This window comes from Phoenix dactylifera, chromosome 7 (assembly GCF_051530095.1).
Source record: "Phoenix dactylifera cultivar Ajwa chromosome 7, Ajwa_hap1_PhDact_Kaust_v1.1, whole genome shotgun sequence".
Lineage (NCBI taxonomy): Eukaryota > Viridiplantae > Streptophyta > Magnoliopsida > Arecales > Arecaceae > Phoenix > Phoenix dactylifera.
The window spans coordinates 9795470-9816708 of NC_143196.1; the positions used below are offsets into that span (position 1 = coordinate 9795470).

Here is a 21239-nt window from a genome sequence, read left to right on the forward strand (position 1 = left end):
CTGATAGAATGGTATTGGACTAGTAACCGGCAGAAAGCACTCCATTCATGTCTATCCCTGATCAAACCTCCCTTTGCTTATGATGTCTTTTTTCGTTCGTTCTCTCCTCAACTTGATTCTTTGGCCACTCTAGCTTTAAAGATAAAGTTCGAAGATGATGAAGATGAAGCTGTCATTAAGACCAGCAAGCGACGAACTCCAGCGCATGCATGCCACGTTTTGTGAACAACTATGCCCGAGAATGAATGAATTGTAAATTAGAGCCGAATAAGCCACTGATTGTAGGAGAGCTAATGCGGATCCTTATATTATTCCAGGCTGCGTTTGATTGCAGGATAGAAAACTGCAGCTAGAAAACCAACAGATGGCTTTCCCTAACCTTTGCATCTCTATTTCTTTATCCCTTGGTTAAGGCAAAACTACGTTTGATTGTGCTTGTGAAAGCAAAATCTTTAGCTTGGATGACTGGCGTTGGCTGGAATACGAAGCTCAAGCAAAAGATGTCCGGTGGAATTATGGGATAAACCCCCTCAAATGCATCTATATCCTGCAACTGAACAAGTCCTCACTCTCTTGCTTAGGGAAATTTGGGGTTTTCCTTCGTGGTTCGATGGGTTTGCTGGGGCTCCCAGCGTTGTTTGATTTTAGATTTTGGTGATCGTAGGTGGTTTTGTTGCCGGATGGGTGATGGAGGGCCAACACTGTTATGCAAATTGTATAGGTTTTGCCTTTTGGTGTGTTTTTGCTGGAGGTGAATCGATGCTTATGCTGCGGGAAGTGAAGCTGCGGAGCCAGGGGTCAAGCGGGTAGCGTTAGTTGGTTTAGTTTAGTTTAGTTTGATCTTTTTTGTTTTCTTTCTCAAGTACTTGGTAGAGGAGTAGCTAGATGGTGGCCCCTTGTTTTTGTTTTTGTTTTTGTTTTCCTTCTTTATTTCCCTTCTTCAATTGGTCGGTAAGGGGTTCAAGGCGATCGCTCGCTCTCTCCCTCCTCCCAAATGTATGTGGTGTGCAGGTTTCTTCAGTGCCACTCCAGTGATTGCCATGGTTGGGGCCAAAGCATGGGTATTTTCTCTTTGTGGTTGTTGCTTGGTCTAAGCTTTTATGAGTCGCAGCTCTAGGATGTTGTTGGTGGCTAGATTTTGTCATTCCTCAGTTCAGGAGGACTGTTCTTTTCCTCAGTTCGGAGAATCCTCTATTAGATTATTTTCGGCAATTTCTGAACTTTTCTTTGTATATAGAGATGGGTCGGATTCTCCTGTTTTTAGCAGACAGGCCAACCAGCCGAAGGCATTCACTAGCGGAATTCCATCAACATGTATTCTCTTGTTCTAGGACTAATTTAATCTGATCCAATTTCTGTGAACTGACAATCAATTACAATTCATAATGAAAACTCTACTCCAACATAAATTTACTACTATTGCAATCAGTATAATTAACTAATTATAAAAATCCGTTTAACCTCCGTATATCGGTTGGTATATGTGGGTGAAGTGGGCACCCCAAAAAAAGGGAAACATGTGCATTCTTCCAAACGAGCTGTTCCCTCTCCTATGGCTGCAGCCCCTTGGCGCCATTGATCTCGTTATTCTTTTCAGCATCATCATCATCCATGAACCGCTTCCAGAACCAGTGCTGCTTCCACACCCTCTCCGTCATCTCTTCAATGGGCACGTTCTTCGTCTCCGGCAGGAGGAAGAGCACGAAGAGCGACATCACCACCACCCACCCCGAGAAGAAGGCGAAGATGCCGTACTTGAGGTGGCAGAGCATGGACAAGAAGGCCTGCGCGATGACGAAGGTGAAGAGCAGGTTCACACACACCGTTATGCTCTGCCCCGCCGAGCGCGTCTCCAAGGGGAACGTCTCGCTGGGGATGAGCCACCCCAGCGGCCCCCAGGACCACGCAAACGCCGACACGAAGGTGCACACCATCACCACCACGAAAACGGCATATCCATGGCTGAGGTTGTCCGAGTGGTCGGTGACCTTGATGCCAAGGATGACCGAGATCACCACCTGGGATAGGAACATCTGCACCCCGGCCTCCAGGAGCAGCACCCGCCGCCCCACCCGGTCCACCGAGTAGATGGACACGACCGTCGACAGCACGTTGACGGCGCCGGTGATCACCGCGGAGTAGAGCGACGCATCGCTCTTGAAGCCCAGCGTGTTGAAGAGGACCGGCGCGTAGAACATGATGGCGTTGATGCCAGTGAATTGCTGGAAGATCTGGACATTTGTATGCATTGGTTTGTCAGATCACGTAGGATGGTCTCATGCATGAGAAACGAAGGCGTTCGACTTGGTTGCAGGTTTGTAGGCATACCTGGAGGAGGATGGCGATGGTGAGCTGGGGGATGTTGCGGCGCTTGAGGAGATTGCGGAAAGGGTGCTTCACTTGCTGGGCAATGCGGCTGGCCTCAAGGATCTCATTGAACTCGGGCTCGATGTTGTCGGTGCCGCGGATCTTCCGGAGAACCGCCTTGCCTTCCTCCAGGCGGCCGCGCTCGATGAGACTGTTAGGGGTGTCGACCACAAAGAGTGCGCCGACTGTCAGGAGGACGGCCGGTATGCCGGCGAGCGAGAGAGACAGCCTCCATCCCCATGGGTGGATTCTGAGTCACAAGACAAGCTAGAATCAGGAAACTGGCCATATGATGCATTGCATCTTTAGCGAGTGATGAAACTAGTATTCGTAAAGGGAAGAAATTAAGATTTGGGTGTGGGAAATACTTGGAAGTTCCGTAGTTGACAAGGTTGGCAAAGAGGATGCCGATGGTGACATTGAGCTGAAACAGGATGTTGAGACCCCCACGGATTCTGGTGGGTGCAATCTCCGAGAGGAATAGAGGCACTGCCTGCAGAGTAAGGAACAGAATGCACAAGTTTAAAACAAGAAGCAGAAACAGAAAAGAATGCCCCACATTGAGCAGCTCTGTTCTTCTTCTTCTTTTTTTTTTGGAGATTGAGCTTAATTAAGTTTCAGAGCTGGTAAACAAGTTTAAGCTTGAGACCTACCAGTTTATATTTTAGTTACCATGACTAAGGTCAACATAAAGTTAAGTTCTGTTTACAGGTATTTGATCCAATAACTCGAAGTTGATTTAAGTCATCGGGAAGCAAATAGAAAAACCGAATTACTTTTGAGAAGAATGAAAACGAAAGAATTATACCAATCTGAGATCCTATTTATCTAAATACTACCAAGATCAAGCCCACAGCAAAACAGCACAAAGTTTTCACACATGCCCCGACTAAAAATCGCTTGCAAATTCTAGTAGAGTAGGCCCTAAACCATCACCAAAATGCGGTAGGCCCTAAAGGACAAGGACAGTCTACACATTGCCCAAAAATGACTCCAAATTAGATATGAGCCATGGTCACTAGATTTCCAAACCCTCATATTGGTGTTCTCTAGTTTGTATCACTAATGTCTAGATGGAGTATTGAGGTATATAGAGCTTGACCCCAGGCACCCCTTTTGCACCATAAAGTGTTGTACCATGTTGGATAGCGGCCATATCATTCATTTTGAAGACATGCGATTCTCACACATCCGGGGCATTCGTCTATGAAATAAACGATGTAATAGCTATCTAAAATAGCACAGCCATGCAAAAGATGTACGATAGAGAATTCGAACTCTATAAATCTCACTTCAAATAGCAAAATAAGTTAGCATATGAACACACATATGTACTCGCACACACATAAGCTAAAAGAAGGTGCTTTCATACTTGAAAATATACAGCTTGGCCTTCTAGTTTTATTTATTTATTTATTTATTTGAACATCCATGATTCATAGAATTGGTTAAAGAAATATCTATTCAGGTTTAAACAGAGGATTTCCTCTCAAAAGAAATGGATGCAGCCGGTAGGCTGTAAGTACTTTACTATAAAGGTGTCAAATCATGGATGTGAAGCCAGCATAGAAAATGATGGCTAAAGAGATGGACAATTAGTCATGACAACATTGTTTCTGACTTTTGGAAAGCAAATACCTATGGAATATCATTCTGAGGACATTCTAGATCTTTAATTTTTATTGACCATGCCTACCTTGCTCAAAGACAAATCAAAAAAAGGTCTAAAGAAATGGTGACAAACCGGACAAGGCCATGCAAAACTAAAACCAGCCTGAAACAGGTTTCCACGTTTCGTCACGGCTAAACGATTCAAACGAATAAAGCTATGGAAAAATAAGCCTCATGCCATATTCCTTTTTATGCAAGAACAAAGACAGTCATATTTTATGATATACTCTTCCTTTCCTCTCGGAAATTTGATTCTCTCTGTCTAGCGTCCGTCGTGACCAAACCGGCCATCAACGTGCACTGGTCAGAGACAGTGCCCAACTTTCGTCGCCTTTGCCCCTTCTTTTTATTTATACAATTTTAGAATGCTTTAAGAGTATTTTAATGCATGTCACAGCCCTCAATCTCAAAGTGTCATGTTCTGAAGTTAAATTAATCATATAATCTTTTATTTAAACGTCTTGGGTAAAAGATTTCTATACTTGCAGTACAAGAATTATGCAGTTTGGTAGACCATTCAGTGTGATATGATTCAATATTTGTTAATTATTGACTAGAGCAACTATACTTTCGGAGCTACTATACTAAACCATTTCCCCGTTTAATTTAGTAAATAAATTGTGCTTCCATGGATTTTTTTAGCATATATTATGGTTTCTTCAACTTTAAGCTGAAAATGGTTCAAATTTAGGAGTTAAATATACTAAGAATTAACTGGGTAATTTGCAGTGAACTAACCTGATTAGCAAATCCTACACCACAACCAAGAAGAATCCTGCCAACTATAAGCATGCCAAGGTTTTGGGCGGCTCCATTGAAGATGACTCCGATGATGAAGAAGATGCCGGCGATGAGCATTGTCAGCCTCCGGCCAAGGCGGCGAGTAGTGTAGGAGGCAAAGAAGGTGGCAGTGAGGCCAGCCAGATAGAGGGAGGAGGTGAACAATTGGAGGCCTTGATTGTCATACTTGCAGTAGTTGCTGTCCAGCCCTGGCTCATTCTTTTTTCGATACACCTTAGGAAAGAATTTAAGCAAAAAATCGTTCATCGATGTCACACCACCTGTCAACAGAGATTAAATATTTCAATGAGTTGAAAATTCTAGCATGGCTAAGGTGATTTCTCTATAGTAATCATCTTCTTTGAAATGGCCGACCAATATCTTAATGTGACAGCACATTTAGAAACCTTTTCTTGTACCAGTGGGGCATTGCCATAACCTTTTTTTTTTTCTTTTTTTGATTAATAACTTTTTTCTTATGCTAACATGGGCTCTTTTTGGTAGATCTATTACATTTCTTTGGTTCCCTGTAAGTCTTTAAGAATGTAACCATTCTTTAGCTTTACCTACAAAAAGAGATTTTAGAGTAAGTAGGTAGGAGGCGTTTAGGTAAAATATACTACAACGAGTTGTCTGGTTAATAGAACAGAATCTTAAATTTTACTGGCTAATATTTTATTATAATTAATATTTTCAAGGTATTTTGTTTTAAAACATCTATTTTATCTCTTCAAACATAGGCTCAAGAAAAATCCAAATGAAAGAAAAATCATAAATTTAAGCTTTTTTTTGTTAAAAAGATAAATGTCAGCTTCAATTTGACAAAGTTTGGGTTAAGGTCGATATCAAAGTAGAAGATAAAGAGGGCGAGAAGGGACATCCAAGCACCTTGTACTATGGTATTATAAGAAATCATCACTTTTTTTCATAAGACAAAAGAATTAAAAAAAAATTCTTGTCTGTTCGGTTATATGTTTTCACCTATTAAGCAACTTGGCCTTCTACATGGATAATTAATTTCTTAAGAACAATAGGTTGGGAAGTCACTATCCTAGTTTCGAAGATAAAAACCTTTTCTAACTAATATCTCTTGCAATATTGTATGGTTTCACTAATAACTACAACGGGTTAGGCTTACCTAACTCTTTCCTTTGAGTGAGAGAGAGAGAGAGAGAGAGAACGGGTTAGGCTTACCTAACTCTTTCCTTTGAGTGAGTGAGTGAGAGAGAGAGAGAGAGAGAGAGAGAGAGAGAGAGAGAGAGAGAGAGAGACCTCTAACAGTTTGACGGGTCATATATATCAAACATTGCTTATAAACTTTTCCTTCACTTAAATCCTTTAAAACATATTCCATGCTTTGGATATACTTTTATGAATAATTAATAACTTTTAGGGTTTTTTTTAATAAGGCAACAAAATTGAGGCTTGCATCCCTTCTATAAAAAAAAGGAAAAAAGTTGATGCTTTTTTATGACGCTCTCCCCCTGTGCTTGACTATAATATGGTTTTGTTAAGCCGGTGTTCCACCGAATTTGATATGTATTAATTTCCCCAACTCAAGTCTGCAACTGGGACGTATAGCTGAAGAAGGTCTGCAGTTAATTATTCCTAAAACAAGTTCTCGATAAAAATATACGTTGGAAAATAGCAAAAAATTTCCCAGAAAACTGAAGCAGCAGCTCGTCCTTGACAGCGGGCTGTAAGCTTTCTGAACCAACAAAGCCAGAAGTTTTTATAATTTTTTTTAAAGCCTAATTGTTTGGGTAATTATTCAAATCCCTGAGAAAATTAACGTAGAAAAAGACTTGCAAAACAAAGAAAAAGAAATTAAGAGCAGAATATTTTTGAAAAGGCTCCTGCAAGCAAAATTTCAAAATAGCAAAAAAAATTAACATAAAAAAGTTTAAAAGAAAATACAATTTTGTTAAGATAATATGAAGACCTCTACGAGCCTACCTCAACATGGAAAGAGGAAAAGATCCATGCTCTACATCCATATTCATGGAAAAGAAAAAATAAGACAAAAGCATCTAACAAGTGTCGACGTCGTCAGCCACTTTTTTTTTTTTCTCCAAAAGCCAAGGAGATTCCAAACCAATTTCATGATGCTGCAAAATTATCTCTAATTAATAATTATATATCCGTAAGAATTAGATGTGAAACCTTCTCACCTGAAACACCAACGTCGTATCCAAACATTAACCCTCCGGTGGCAGCCATGATGCAAGAGACGATGACAATTGGCGTAATCTTCGCCTCAAATTCGGTGCCCGGCGGCGCCGCCACCGAGAACCCTCCGGCCGGCATCGTGAACCAGAGAGAGAAGAAGAAGAAGAAGAAGAAGCTTGGAAGCGATAAGAAGGCTTATCCACAAAAAACTCAGACCAGAAAAGATTTTCTCCTACTCAGAAGCTCAAAAGCCGGCCTCCCAGATCTCAAGGGAGGTGGGCTTCGTTTTATAGAGCTCGTGGGGGTGTCCATATATGAATAATGACACCATTGAGATACGTGGGGTCTCGATGGGAGTCCCGGGACGGCTGGGCGGTCAATTAACGGCTCTCAAGTTAGAAAGGTTGCCATATTTCCGAGTTCCTTCCGGTTTACTTTTTTTCTCTCTCTCTCTCTCTAGGTTGGGGAATCTTGACATTGACTATATAAACATGCAAGAAGATAAACGCCACGTGGGCGTGGAATTTTAAATTTTTAGTTGGTTTCAGACTTGCGTGGCCGATATTATTGGCCAAGAGGTGCTTCTCTCGCGCTCCAATCGACGTGAGGGCTCGCAGGACGACAAAAACCGATGGGGATGCGTAACGGAGCCCAAACGCCGAGCCGTCCACGGATTCATACGCGCTCGGCAATCCTCTCTCTCCGCGTCGGTTTGGAACGACCGCAAACAAAGTCACGAGAGCCTCATAAAATCTTATCGAGCCGGACTCACATTATTTTATGTACAGCCCAAATCATTAATCAATATGCGTCCGTTTGATACATAACCGGACGAACCGTTCGACCGCAAACAACTCATAAGAGCCCCATAAAATCTCATCGAGCCGGACTCACATTATTTTATGTACAGCCCAAATCATTAAAGAATATGTGTCCGTTTGATGCATAACCAGATGAATCATTCGAAGATGATGTTAATCGATCTCCATCAATCGCTTCAAAGATGTCCTAGGGGTCCCTGCTGGCACTATTGAACTCTATTTTGGAGCATTTATCTGAATCCAGTCCCAAGGATGACACTATACCTGACAACAGTATAATTTTAATATTTAAAGTTATGGATAAAATTATGTGCATCATAATTATACACATTGAAATATTTAGACTTTTGAAAGTCGAGTATGATCATTATTTGCTTAAACCAGCCTGTCTCCTGCCGATCTCATCCACCTAGGATATCCATGGCGTGTCTAGCGTGGAAATTGTGGCTTGTGCTGTTTTTTAACACTGGCAGCCGGTGATGCTCTCTCGCTTTCCACATGGTATGGTGCTTGAGAATAGTAAAAGAGAAAAGAAGAGGCATTAAGTAATACAATTCTCATGAAAAAAAAACTCTCAAATATTATTGTAGTTGGTCAGAGAGACTTTTGCCGCACTTGGGGCCCAGCCAAAGATACCGGGAAAGAGGGATCGTGCTGACGATAACAATTCTGGGCGCCAGCGGGAGCACGCCAGGGAAAGTGGGACAAGTCTTTTACTTTTCTCCGGATAACGATGTTGGCCGACTAATATTCTTCGAGTTCGACTATTGGTATTTCCAGCCCCACGTTTTCATGATTCATCCTCAGTTTGAGACAGCAGCCCTCTGTCGAGTGGCTTCGGCCGTGTTGAAAACAATTTTCAAATTATATTACAATTACTCATAATTATATATATATATATATATATATATATATATATATATAAAATTTAAAATATGTCAAATAATCTCAAAATTAATTTATATAAGAAATTCAAAATAAATTAAAAAGGCATGCCTGAAATAAGGCATTTGAAATACTATCTAAAAATGTATTTCACCCCCTCAATATAGAACCTCCTATCATGAGCATGATTGTGTAGAGGTCTGAGCTAGAGAATTCCTTCAGTTATCTAAGAAAAAGAGAAGGTAGTAAGAAAAATACGAGAAAAATTTGGAAAGGGGAGAAGCTAACTGAACGGTGGAAACTTTCGAAATAGCAAAGTAACTCATTTGTGCATGACCTGATCGCTTTGGCGTTCAAGATATTGGATCTGGAGATTTTATAAAAGCTCGGTCTGTGTAACTTCGAGAGAGGCTTATAATAGCCTCAATGGCTATCTCAATAAAGACCTTGGCTGCCCATCTATATTGATGCCCCATAGCACATGCACAGGGCCTTGTAATGCTTACATTACGGTATATATGTAAGCAAGCTTGAATTCCAATTTGGTAATTGAATTTAAATTTAGACATGTTTACACCCCATGTAACGCTCGAGAATCATTACATATGTGGCACTCCCAAGATAAAGATTCAAAGGGGAGTTTCAAGCTAAGGAAGGGCTTGAGTCAAGAACTCAAGTCGAATGAGACCAAAAGCTTTAATATTATTTGATCTTACTAAGGAGTTGAATGTTTAAAAAGAAATCAAGACATGGAATTCGATAGGCTGAATTAGGCGGCCATTAGACCGAGTAGCCATTAGAAAGGTTGAATGTAATTGAATGGCCCATGCTAATCAAAAAGGTCATTACCCATTAACTATACCAGAATAATTATGACACAGTACATAGTTATTGGAGGTAGTATGGGACTTGATGCTAACGAATTGTGGCGATTGGGAGAATAGCAACCCTGTTTGTTAGAGTTGTGAAAGAGAGTGGAACCTGATCATGGATCGACACTGGATAAGGGTGGTTATCATGCCACTTATTATGTTATGCATGAATGATGGAACCTGACATGAGAGAGGATCCTTCTACCGATCAAACAGCCAGCTATTGTCTTTATCTCTACCTTTAATTGTTTTTCTTCCAGATAGTCAGTTCTTGAATGTCAAGGCACCCAGACCCAAGCAACTATCCCTTTTCTTTATTTTCTTTCCAGCTATCTAATGTCGGTGGCATGGCCGCACATATGTAGGAATCTGCTAGAAGAAAGCCTGCGCCATCCATATCCCTCCAATTGGAGGAATTCTCAATCAAAACCTTCATTTTTTGAACACCTGATGGGATGCTGTTGCCTAGCTATCTTCATATTGCTAAGAAAGAGAATGGATGCTTAAGCATCAGGACTACCAGCGAGTTCATCTCATCGAGGAGCCTTAGAGCTCTCAATTACCTCTAGCTTGAGATCTTCGGTAACTGGACTGGTTCCACTTCTCCTAGAACACCTGGCTATGAGAGCTATGTCTCACCAATGGAGATGATCTATCTACAATCTGGTCCTCCACAAGATTTACCTACCTAGCTTAAGTCCTACTTGGAGGAGAGCTGGCATAGCTCATTTGAAGCATTTATATGTCATGTGGCTACCATGCTCAAGCCACTCGCACAATGACATAGGGCAACTTTGAATTTGGTGACATAATAGGTGGAGAGGCTTGTCTCTGTGATCAGAATCATGCTTTGCAGTATACTTTAATGACTTCGATGGTTAATTTAGCCAATCATGACTTTAGAAAGTGTAAATTAGCTAATTACTTTTTACATAAAAAATGTCAGCATCCACTACAAGAAAATGGTCAATTAGCGACAAAATTTTTTTCTACGAATTATGATTTATCTCTAATAAGTACCATAAGGCAACAAAATAAAATGTTTGTTATGAAATATTATTTAAGTAGTATTTTTAGCACCAAAATTATATTATATTTCTATTTTTTGTCACCAAATTTGTGGTGCCAAATACTTCCACTCTAGCCTTTTGCTGGTAATTTTATTGGCAATAATTTATGATGTCTTTGCAACAAAAAATTATTGTCATGAATACCATGACTTTTAATGACAATATATTTTTTTATCATAAATAAATTATTATTTTTGATGATGATATTAGAATTATTCCCAAATATAGACTTGTGGATACAAGAAAATAAAAAAATACTAGCAATTTTTTGTGACAAATTAATTACATCACTAATATTTTTTATATTTGGCAACAAAATTATGTTTCATCATAGATGGATCTCTATTTTTTTTGTGAGGGTAATATTTCATCGTTGAAGATTTATTCATTGGTGATGTGCATAATTTAATTGCATAATATAGGCTATGTAGAGATGAAATAGTATTTCGTCATGCATTCTTCAATATATAAATTTATGATAATATTTCGTAGTTAAACATACCTTTATTTGTAGCATATATATTTTTATTGTGGAATACTAATTATTTAATGAAAAATTAAATTTTATAATCTATACATTATTGCATAACTTTTATGATAAAATAGTTTTTGTTGTACATTATTTATATAATTTAGTGATGATATTTTTTCATCATTAAATATATATTTATTGATAACATATAAAGTATAATAAACTATAATTTTTACTTACAAGCTAAAGTTGTCATAGTGGTTCAGTAGGTAACAAACCAAGAGGTCATAGGTTCATATATATTAACAGATTCGGTTGGATAATATATTTGATTTCGAGTGATGAAATAGTATCATTAGTAATAGCCATCTTTTTGTGATGAAAACTTTTTTGTGACCAAAATATTTTATAATGAAAATGTTTCCATCATAAAACAAATTACTTCTGCAGCAAAAAAAAAAAAAATACATGATCCTTAGACCCAACTTTTTATGACAAAACAGATGTTTAAGCAATATCTTTTACTTACTTTTAGTGATGAATTATTTTATCATGAATTATGTATGTGTTGATGACACTAAAATAATATACATGATCCTTAGATCCAACATTTTGTGATAAAATAGATGTTTAGGCAATTTCATTTGCTTACTTTTAGTGATGAATTATTTTAGCATGAATTATGTATGTGTGAATAACACCATTCATTTTATCATAAAATGTTGAATATTTTGTGACAAATTACTATTTTCATCATAGATGACTTTTAGCAACGAGGTATTGGCTACGAACCTAGCGACGAAATTTATTTTTTCAAAACTAACATTTTTTATGGCTAAACGTATTAATTCTTGTAGGGGTCATTGAGAAACTTGACCATCAAGTTTTGGCCTATTAGGAAGATGAGGCTGAAGACCACTTGATGGAGTTCTCAGGATCTGTATACTGAGGAAAAGTGGATGGTGCAAAAAGAAAGTAGCTGCAGGAATATTCATGTATAGCTACAGGAATGTATAGAAGGCTGCCATTCACAAGGTTGGTGCAATCATGCCGACGGGGAACTTTGTAGAAAGTACTGGTTATCCCTTGAAGAGGGCCTTGTAAAAAAAAAATAATAGAAATTTCTAGCAATTCCTTACAAAGGTTTTAAATGTTCAAAGCTACAAAAATTATAATGAAGAAGTTTGGGCCAACTTATACTTTGGTGAGGTATTTAGTGGACTTGAATCCCACTTAGTGTTTATTGTATCCATCTGAAGGAGTTGCACTAGATTAGATCTTGAATTAGGCCCTTATCTTATACCTTTACATATCACACAAATAGTATGAATAAGTTGGGTCTTTACATATCAATGGCCTTGCATTTAGTACCTTGATTTTTAATGATAATTTGTCAGAGTTAGCCCACGCTTACTTGGTCGCATCATGTATGCCATGCCACGATACACACGACATGCCTCACCTGACCGCAATTTGTTGATTTGAGTCGAGCAAGCTAGCATGCATTTGGTCACCAACCCGACACCCACGAAGTCCAACTAGGCTTAGAACTTTTAGATTTCAATAAATGCAAGTCTTCTTGCATTTAAACATCCAATATAGGATTATCAAAAATGGGGGAAAAATTTGAACCTTTTCAAAACAAAAATTCTAGCAATACTTTTGCTGACTCTAAAGGGTTGATTTTGATGATACAAAATAGTTGAGTCAAAAGTTGACTAATCTATTATTTTGAGTTTAATTGATTAATTTCAGAAAGTAAAAAGAAAGCTTCCAGATACTCTCAAATAAAAATCATCTATCTGAAGTTCCACATCAAGAAGCTGAACTTCCAAAAGGCTATAAAAATATTTTTTGGAAGCTCACATACAAACACAAAAAATTCATCCCAAGGTACCTCAAGAGTCGATCCCAAGTTTGCAACAAGTTGACCCTAGTACACTGTTGCTAACTGATACGCCTTCATAAGTTGACTTCAGCAAATCGTGAGTTGACCCAGAACAGTCTCAGTGGACAGATAAAAAGACAAGAAATTTATCATAGTGACGAGTCAACCCATGAACTACAAGAGCCGACTCCAGTCTAGTAAGAGTCAACCCTAGAGAAAAATAAGTTGTCCCCCAAATGGCCACCGGAGAAAAAAAGAGAGCTGGTAGATTCATCTCTTTGGTTGATTCTCTGGATAAATCAATTAGGTTTGGTTGTGAACTCGAAAAATAACTGTGTTGTAATATGGGTTATAGATTATAGTAAAATTCTCAAGAAGAAAGTCTTTAAGAGTGGATGTAGGTGCAGGGTTGCACCGAACTACTATAAATCTTGTGTGTTTGCATTGCTTGATCTGTTTGCTTTTATCTTCAGCTTATTTACTTATTAATTTGCTAAAGTTTATATTCATCCATCAAGCACTTAATGTTGTTGTATTAGTAAAAGTTTTTGAAAAACCCAATTCACCCCCTCTCTTAGCCTGCATAGCTGGGCAACACCATTACAAAATGTTTAAATATCTAAAACTACAAAAGTCACAAAGATGAAGATTGGGGTAACTTGTACTGTACAATGGGTGAGGTATCCAGTGGACCTAAACTAGGTTCTTGTATCCATCTGAAGGAGCTGAAGTAGACCAAATCTTGAATTAGATCCTTATCTTACACTTTTACATTATCTTATAAATAGTACGAATTAGTTGGGTCTTTATACAATCAACGTATATTAAAGATCTTGCATTTAGTACCTTGATCATTGATAAGAATTTGTCATGGTTAGCCCAAACCCTTAGTTGTAGCCTTTATGATAGTTTTCACATAGATGAGCAAAATATCTATGACCTAGTGTAATAACCCACTTTTATTGGGCTTGTGGGCCGACCCACAAGTTCATTGATAAGAATTTGTCATGGTTAGCCCAAATCCCTAGTTGTAGCCTTTATGATAGTTTTCACATACATGAGCAAGATATCTACGACCTAGTGTAATAACCCACTTTTATTCGGATTGTGGGCTGGCTCGAAAAGGCTAGGCCTAATTAGGCCAAATGTGTGCCTGTTGCACGTGATGGTTGGAGATGAAGACTCCCAATCGGCGTCTTCTTCCTCCTCTGATATTGCCGGACTCTGGGAGTCCCAAGGCGATCCCAACACTAGAGACTTCCTCTATTTAAGAATCCTTCATCCTCCTTTGATTTCCACCACCAAAATCGCCAGAAATCGTCGTTGATTCCAAGTTTTCTTCTTCGAGTCTCCTCCTTTATTTTTCCTTGTTTGTTGCCAAGAAGGGCCGTTGAAACCTCGCAGGATCGAGGTGAGTGTCGCCTACCTTCCTCTCCTTCTTTTGCTAGGTTAATAGCCATTCTTGCATGGGTTTGAGCCAGCTAATCATCGAGATTTAATCCAAAATAGGTGTGCCCTATTACGGCATTTCTTTCTCTCATGCTCTCCGCCATCGGCTGTCGGAAAAAAGGCCGACCCATGCCGCCCCTAGGAACCCCTGAGATCATGTGGTGGCGGGTTAGGAAAATAGCCATGATCAAGCCGAGTAGATCAGTTTTTTGGTAGTCCTCTCCTTTTTTCCTTCCTTGTGCCGGCCGACTATCGTCGCCGGTGATGCCTTGGTGGAGAGACCGCCTTGGGCTGCCGACACAGGAGCCGACTGCTTTGGAGGCCTGGTGGCCACCACCCCCTTGATCCGAGAAGAAAAGGAGGGAGACGGGCTATTCCCTATTTTGAGAAGAAAGAAGAGTCTTCTTTCTCTCTCCTCTCTCATCTCTCTACTTTCTTTCTCTAAAAGATCTATGGAACTCAGTATCGGCACCCCTTTGATTCGAGAAGAGGAGAGAGATAGGCTCTCCCCTATTTTGCGAAGGAAGAAGAGAGAGAAAGAAGATCTATGAAACCTAGTATCAGGTTCTGTCGACCTGATCTACGAACTCGATTTGATTTCTGAAAAGAGGCCCTAAACTACATTGGTCCCTGGATCGCCTACTAGACCGACCATCTAACCTTGTCAAGTGTCCATAAAATCTACTGATGATGAAATATGTTAAAATAACTTTGGCCCTGATTGAGTTCATATCCTATAATTTATTGATCGAATCGCTCAGGCCTGACCCACCCAGAATCGTCGAACCCTATCATCCGATTAATCATCTCTATTTCTTATTATTCGATAAAAATCATCAAACAAAAATTAATTTTGCTTTTAATATTTTTAATAGGGTTAACTAAATTGCCTAGTAAAGTTTGACTATATATGATGAAAGAGGTAAGTAGATCTTGCACTCCTTATTATTTTTTTAAATGATCATATTTTTTGTTCATAAAATTTGCTTGTAAAAATATCATTCTTTTTTTAAAATTATGGATCAGCATATGCGTTATGAAAATTATGCTTTGTTATAAAAAATAGTTTCATGAATATTTTGATAAAAATAGCTTTATTATGAAATACGAATCTGATCATGCCATTTAGTATTTTTTAACTATTTATGTATATATTTTTTTAAAAAAAGATATAAGTTTTCTAAAGGCTCTCAGATTGCTATTACCGCTTATAGAAATGGGGGCAGTCGACACCCTAGAGTCAGCATCCAATGACAATGGCTCTCTGCTAGCGGATTAAAGTTAGTAATGAATATGAACTATAATATCTTGTCGATTACGAAGATGGCCCTGTCACGGGTTATAGTAACCGTGGCACAAATACATGTAAGCAATGTTTGATCCATGATTGGATTAAGAAGAAATTAATGATTACCTTTCGGAGTTAGTGACTCCATAGAATTGCACACATTGCTATGAACTAGATCAAAAAAATTTGAACTTGTATGCACAGACTTGATGGTTTTCGAACACTCTTCGTTTGCACATGGATTTCACTTTTGAACTTTTAATCTAGTTATATTTTAGAAATGAGATTTAAGTTTTTCACATGATGAATTTGATCCGAGTTCATATGACCAATTCTACCATCCTAGATATTGGATAAGGATCATAGAAGGATCTTTTTTTACATTCTTATAAAGTATGCTTAGTTCGAATAAGCCCCCTGATACAATGCCTTTCACTACAGGAAAAAGGGGTTTTAACGATGCTTTTTTGCTGACGCTTACTACAATTGTCGGCAATGTCCCACAGAGCGCCAAAAATAGCCGACGTCGTAGAGTTGGTCTAAGACGACGCTTATTAGCGTCGTTGAAAACCAAATACCCATCAAAACCCGCGTCTGCCCCCCTCCTCCATCCTCGATCGACATATCAAGCCCTCCTCTGCCTCCTCCTCCCTCCTCTGCCTCCTCCTTTTTCTGCCTCCTCCTCCCTCCTCTCCGGCGCCGACCAGTGTTGCAAGAAACCGGTTCTTCCTCTCCCTCCGCCCGCACCCATCCCGCCTCCTCTCTCTCTCTCTCTCGCCCTCTCTCGTTTCTTCTTCGTCCCGATTCTTCTCCCTTCCCCCCTCCCGCCGCCTCGATTCTTCTTCATCCTCTCCCTCCGAACCCTGCATCGCCTCCCATAAAAAATGATCGACGCCTCCCCCTCCTCCGCCGCCTCCACCGACTCTTCATGCGCCGCCGTCTGCTCCACCTCCGCCACCGCGGCCGAGGCCAGCCCGCTGCCGTCGTCGGTGTGCTCCGCCTGTGGCGGCCCTACGGCCTCCATCTCCTCTGCCGCCGGCCGCCACTTCCTTGGCTTCGTCGCCGCCCTCTCCCACTCTGTCCGCAGTCGCAAGATCTCCGACCCCGTTCCCCCCTCCTCCAAACCGTCACCTCCCTCCTCTCCCTCCTCCAAGCCCTAACCTCTTGGATCGATGAGATTCCCCCACTCCCCCACTCCGCCCGCTACGGCAACCCCGCCTACCGCTTCCAGCTCGCCCGCCTCTCCGCCGAGGCCCCCGCCCTCCTTCTCCCCCTTATTACCTCCGAGGAGCTCCTCCCCGCCGCTGACGAGCTTCTCCCCTACCTCTTCGACTCCTTCGGCAACGCCTCCCTCATCGACTACGACACCGGCCATGAGACCAACTTCGCCGCCTTCCTCTACTGCCTCGCCCGCCTCGGCCTCATCAGAGAGGAGGACTACCCGGCCCTCGTCACCCGGGTCTTCGTCGCCTACCTCGAACTCATGCGCAGGCTCCAGATCACCTACTGTCTCGAGCCCACTGGGTCTCACGGTGTCTGGGGCCTCGACGACTACCACTTTCTCCCCTTTATCTTTGGCTCAGCTCAGCTTATTGATCACAAGTATATGAAGCCCAAGTCGATTCACAACCAGGACATTCTTGATAACTTCTCCCACGAGTATATGTACTTGGCCTGTGTGGCTTTTGTCAAGAAGGTGAAGAAGGGGGTGTTTGCTGAGCACTCCCCGATGCTTGATGATATCAGTGCGGTCCCGACATGGAGCAAGGTGAATAGTGGAATGCTGAAGATGTATAAAGCTGAGGTGCTTGAGAAGGTGCCCATCATGCAGCATTTTGTCTTTGGTTCGCTCATCAAATGGTACCATTTCCATCTTTCCGTTGGCATTTGATTAAGTGGAAACTTTATCTTCTTTCACATGTGAAATTGCTTCTACGCGCATGATAAAATTAGTTATTCTTTGCGATTATGATATAATGTAGATTTGGGCTCATTAATATTCATTATGGCATTTATTTTGATTGTTTTTGTGTTCCTACCATTTCCATCTTTCCCTTGGCATTTTGATTAAGTGGAAACTTTATGTTCTTTCACATATGAAATTGCTTCTACCCGCATGATAAAATTGGTTATTCTTTGTGATTATGATATAACGTAGATTTGGGAATTGATCTCTTGAGTTGTTCAAACTATTTGAGAGGTATACCATAGTTGTACTTTTTATTGGTAATTCATGAGCTTGTGCTTGTCAAATAATGTAGTTGGTCATGATTGCAATTACTTTTGGGGTTTATCCATGAACCAAAGACAACCTTAGTATTTAATTGCTGTAATTGATCTCTTGGGTTGTTAAACCTTTTTGAGAGCTATATCATGGCTGTGCTCTTGATTGGTAATTCATGAACTTGTCCTTGTCAAATGATGTAGTGGTCATGATTGTTGTTTCTAGTGCATAGTGTTTAAATTACTATGGCATGGTGGCAGCTATTTTGAGACTTCCAGGTATATAGAGGTGACATATTGTATATATGCTTCATTCTAATAAGGCCTCTAAGACTATTGGTCTACACATCATGCTGATTTTCCCCCTTAATTCCGTGATTCTTAGACATGAATTTCTAAATGCAGGCAAGCAAAAAGATAGCCGATGCAAAGCTTGCAAAAGATTTCCAAGCAGTTCTGAAAGAGTTTCAGAAAGCTCAAAGGCTTGCAGTTGAGAGGGAAACTGCTTATGCCCCTTTTATTCCTCAAGCAGTTCTTCCTTCAAGGTACTGATTTACTCACTCAGCTCTTATTAGGTCTCAAGAAGTCGTGAATAATGATTGTCAGTCATGTGTGTTTGTCTTTTTTTTTTTTTTTTGGTTGTGCGAAGCTATTTAACATAAATTTGATGTATTCTCATGAATTTTCACTGGCAAATAGTAGTTTTCATAGTGCAGGATGATGTCCAAAATGCAGTATACATTTCCCTTCTAGATGCCATGCTTTCCCTTTTGTGAATTTTTGATATTCTTTTTATTTGTTGTTTCATATAGTAGTTGATTCCCATTATGTTATCCATTAATCAACTTGTTTTCTGTTTGGTACTTTTCTATTGGTGATCTTGCAAGAATCAAGTCTCCTAGAATTTATGCTTCTAAACACTGATACAATAATTTCTTTTGCTAAGGATACTGGTTGTACTGAGATGACCGCTTTCCTATTGATGCTAATTATTTGCCTCTTTTATACATATAGAGGAGATGATATATTGCTCACTGAACCTTCTTGGTCCCAGGTTGTTAATGATTTACTGAACCCAGGTTGTTCCATTTCTCTTTCATTGCTATTGCCAACTTACATTCTATTTTTTAAGTTCTTTTGAAATTGGAAGCTTAATTTATCTGGTCGTTATTTGCACTAAATTGAAACTGTGTTATTGTTATATTTATGCAGGTATTAACCTTATGAGTTTGAATTCATTCAGTTTTTTCCACACAAAATAAAATTTAAATATAGAAGTAAAATCTTTTTTCCCTACAGTAAGGACTTGTATTTCAAGACAGAAAGCAAGTTTGATGAAAGAAGATAGATGCCCTCACCCCCCACCCCAAAGACTAAAGAAAGAAAAACATGCAAAAAATAGAATTAACGAACAGATTCTGTCCCAATCAGGCCAATCATTGTCTTGCTTTTAGGATCTACCAATTCATAATATGATATTGTAATGCAGGAGTTCAAGAGGTTGTTTAGGGAAGATGCTATGGATTATGCTACGTGCACAGCTAATGTCAAGAGAAAACGACCTGCACCAAGAAGTTTGAGAGGTGGAAAAGCTCCATGGGATAAAGGTGAAGATGATGAGGATGGAGAAGATGATGATGATGACTGTATGGGAGGGCCACGAAGGCTCGACTTTAGAAACCAAAAAGAGCAATGGCAGTAGGGTTACCAGACAACAACAATTGTAATTATAACTTGTGCAACATTACTATACATTATATTATTATAATGAGAGGGAAGATTGGTGTGGGAATTGTTCAATAGTAGTGACAAAGTAGTTTGATTATATGATAAATATTTCGAATGATTTGAATGTTTGTGTCGATGTAAATGTAATACAGGTTTATATTGTTATAATGTATTTTTATAATTTACATTCGTATTTTTATTTTTTTTAAAAATAGCAATCTCGATGCTTTAAAGCGTTGGTAAATAAAAGTTGTGGTACGCCTACGCCGACGTTACAAAAGCGTTGGCAAAAATACATTTACTGACGCTTTAAAGCATCGGCAAAAACAATGCTTTTCCGATGCTATCATTTACCGACGCTTTAAAACGTTGGCGAAAATCCAGAACTGGGCATCCTTTGGGCTTTCCTGACGCTTTAAAGCGTCGGCGAATGTAATTTTTGCCGATGCTTTCATTAGCGTCAGGAAAGCCTTGTTTTTGCCGACGCTTTCTCTTAGCATCGGCAAAAACTTTTGCCACTCCGGTATCGCCAACGCTTTTGCGACGCTTCTGTTTGTGTTGTGGGAACTTTAGCCGACGCTTATAAGCGTCGGTAAAGATTAAAAAAGCGCCGGAAAAGATGAGTTTTCTTGTAGTTTTTTTTTCGATACAAACTCATTATCATAAGTGATTACAACCTTCTTGGATTCTAGAACTATTTTGTAGCCCCTTAAAACTAGAAGAAATATGCTAATCAGGTTTCTCCTAACATTAAGGATATTCAACACTTAAGAAGGATCAAGTTTTTCATGAAATCATCTTAAAGTCTGCTCATCAATCCTTTTCCTAGCACTTGCATTGTTGAGTCATTTCTTAGCATCACACCTCCTCCACATAATTCTTGAAATGTGGAGAACCAAAAGCAATCAAAAAAAATATAGATTAGCCCAGAATCAAGCGAGCAGTCACAAGATGAATAGGTAAAATTAACACGAAAGAAGATCCACCTTCAATCATATCCAAATGAGGTTATGGCGTACTTTTTTATTTCCTTAGTGGTTTAGTCTTCTTATGGTGCCAATCCTTTACTATGTGATAAGTGCGCCTACGCATGAAGTAAAAAGGCTCCTTTTAATTCTTCTTTAACTTCTCACTCGGTCGAGTTTGGTTTGGATGATTTAGATTTTATGAATGTTGGAAGGGAGGATTCTGATTCAGAAAGTTCCTCTTTTTGAAGTTTTTCCCTTAGGGTTTGAATTGGCCTTGATATGACAGTTTAGGATAGGATTCGATATCTTGGGTCTAGATTCTTGCTTGTGCTTGAGCTTAAGTTGGTCTTCTTCTTCAATCCTAACCGAGTTAATAATCTCTGTTGGGGGAATACAGTTTTTCCCCAGCAATATAATAACCCCGCCTCCAAAAGGCCGCATAGCCGCCGAACTTGGACGACTAAGGTCGGCGTCCGACCTCTGAACGCCCGACCTGGAGAATTTCCGACCCCAAAGGTCGGTCCTTGTCGACCACCTACTACGGCCGAACCCCTCCGAAGTCCGGCCGAGGACCATATCCTGCCACTG

General features: G+C 39.8%; 1 protein-coding gene and 1 pseudogene across 1 annotated transcript; one reads left to right on the forward strand and one right to left on the reverse strand.

Moving 5' to 3' along the window:
* Positions 1-1294: 1294 nt before the first annotated feature.
* LOC103715741 (sugar transport protein MST4) lies at positions 1295-7447 on the reverse strand. The gene is made up of 5 exons (XM_008803478.6): positions 6990-7447; positions 4777-5099; positions 2736-2860; positions 2329-2617; positions 1295-2231 (listed from the first exon to the last, which is right to left on the reverse strand). The coding sequence occupies exons 1-5, from the start codon at positions 7123-7125 to the stop codon at positions 1551-1553; spliced, it is 1554 nt and encodes a 517-aa protein (XP_008801700.1). The 5' UTR covers positions 7126-7447; the 3' UTR covers positions 1295-1550.
* Positions 7448-16616: 9169 nt separating this feature from the next.
* LOC120111186 (uncharacterized) lies at positions 16617-18455 on the forward strand (annotated as a pseudogene).
* The last annotated feature ends 2784 nt before the right edge of the window (positions 18456-21239 follow it).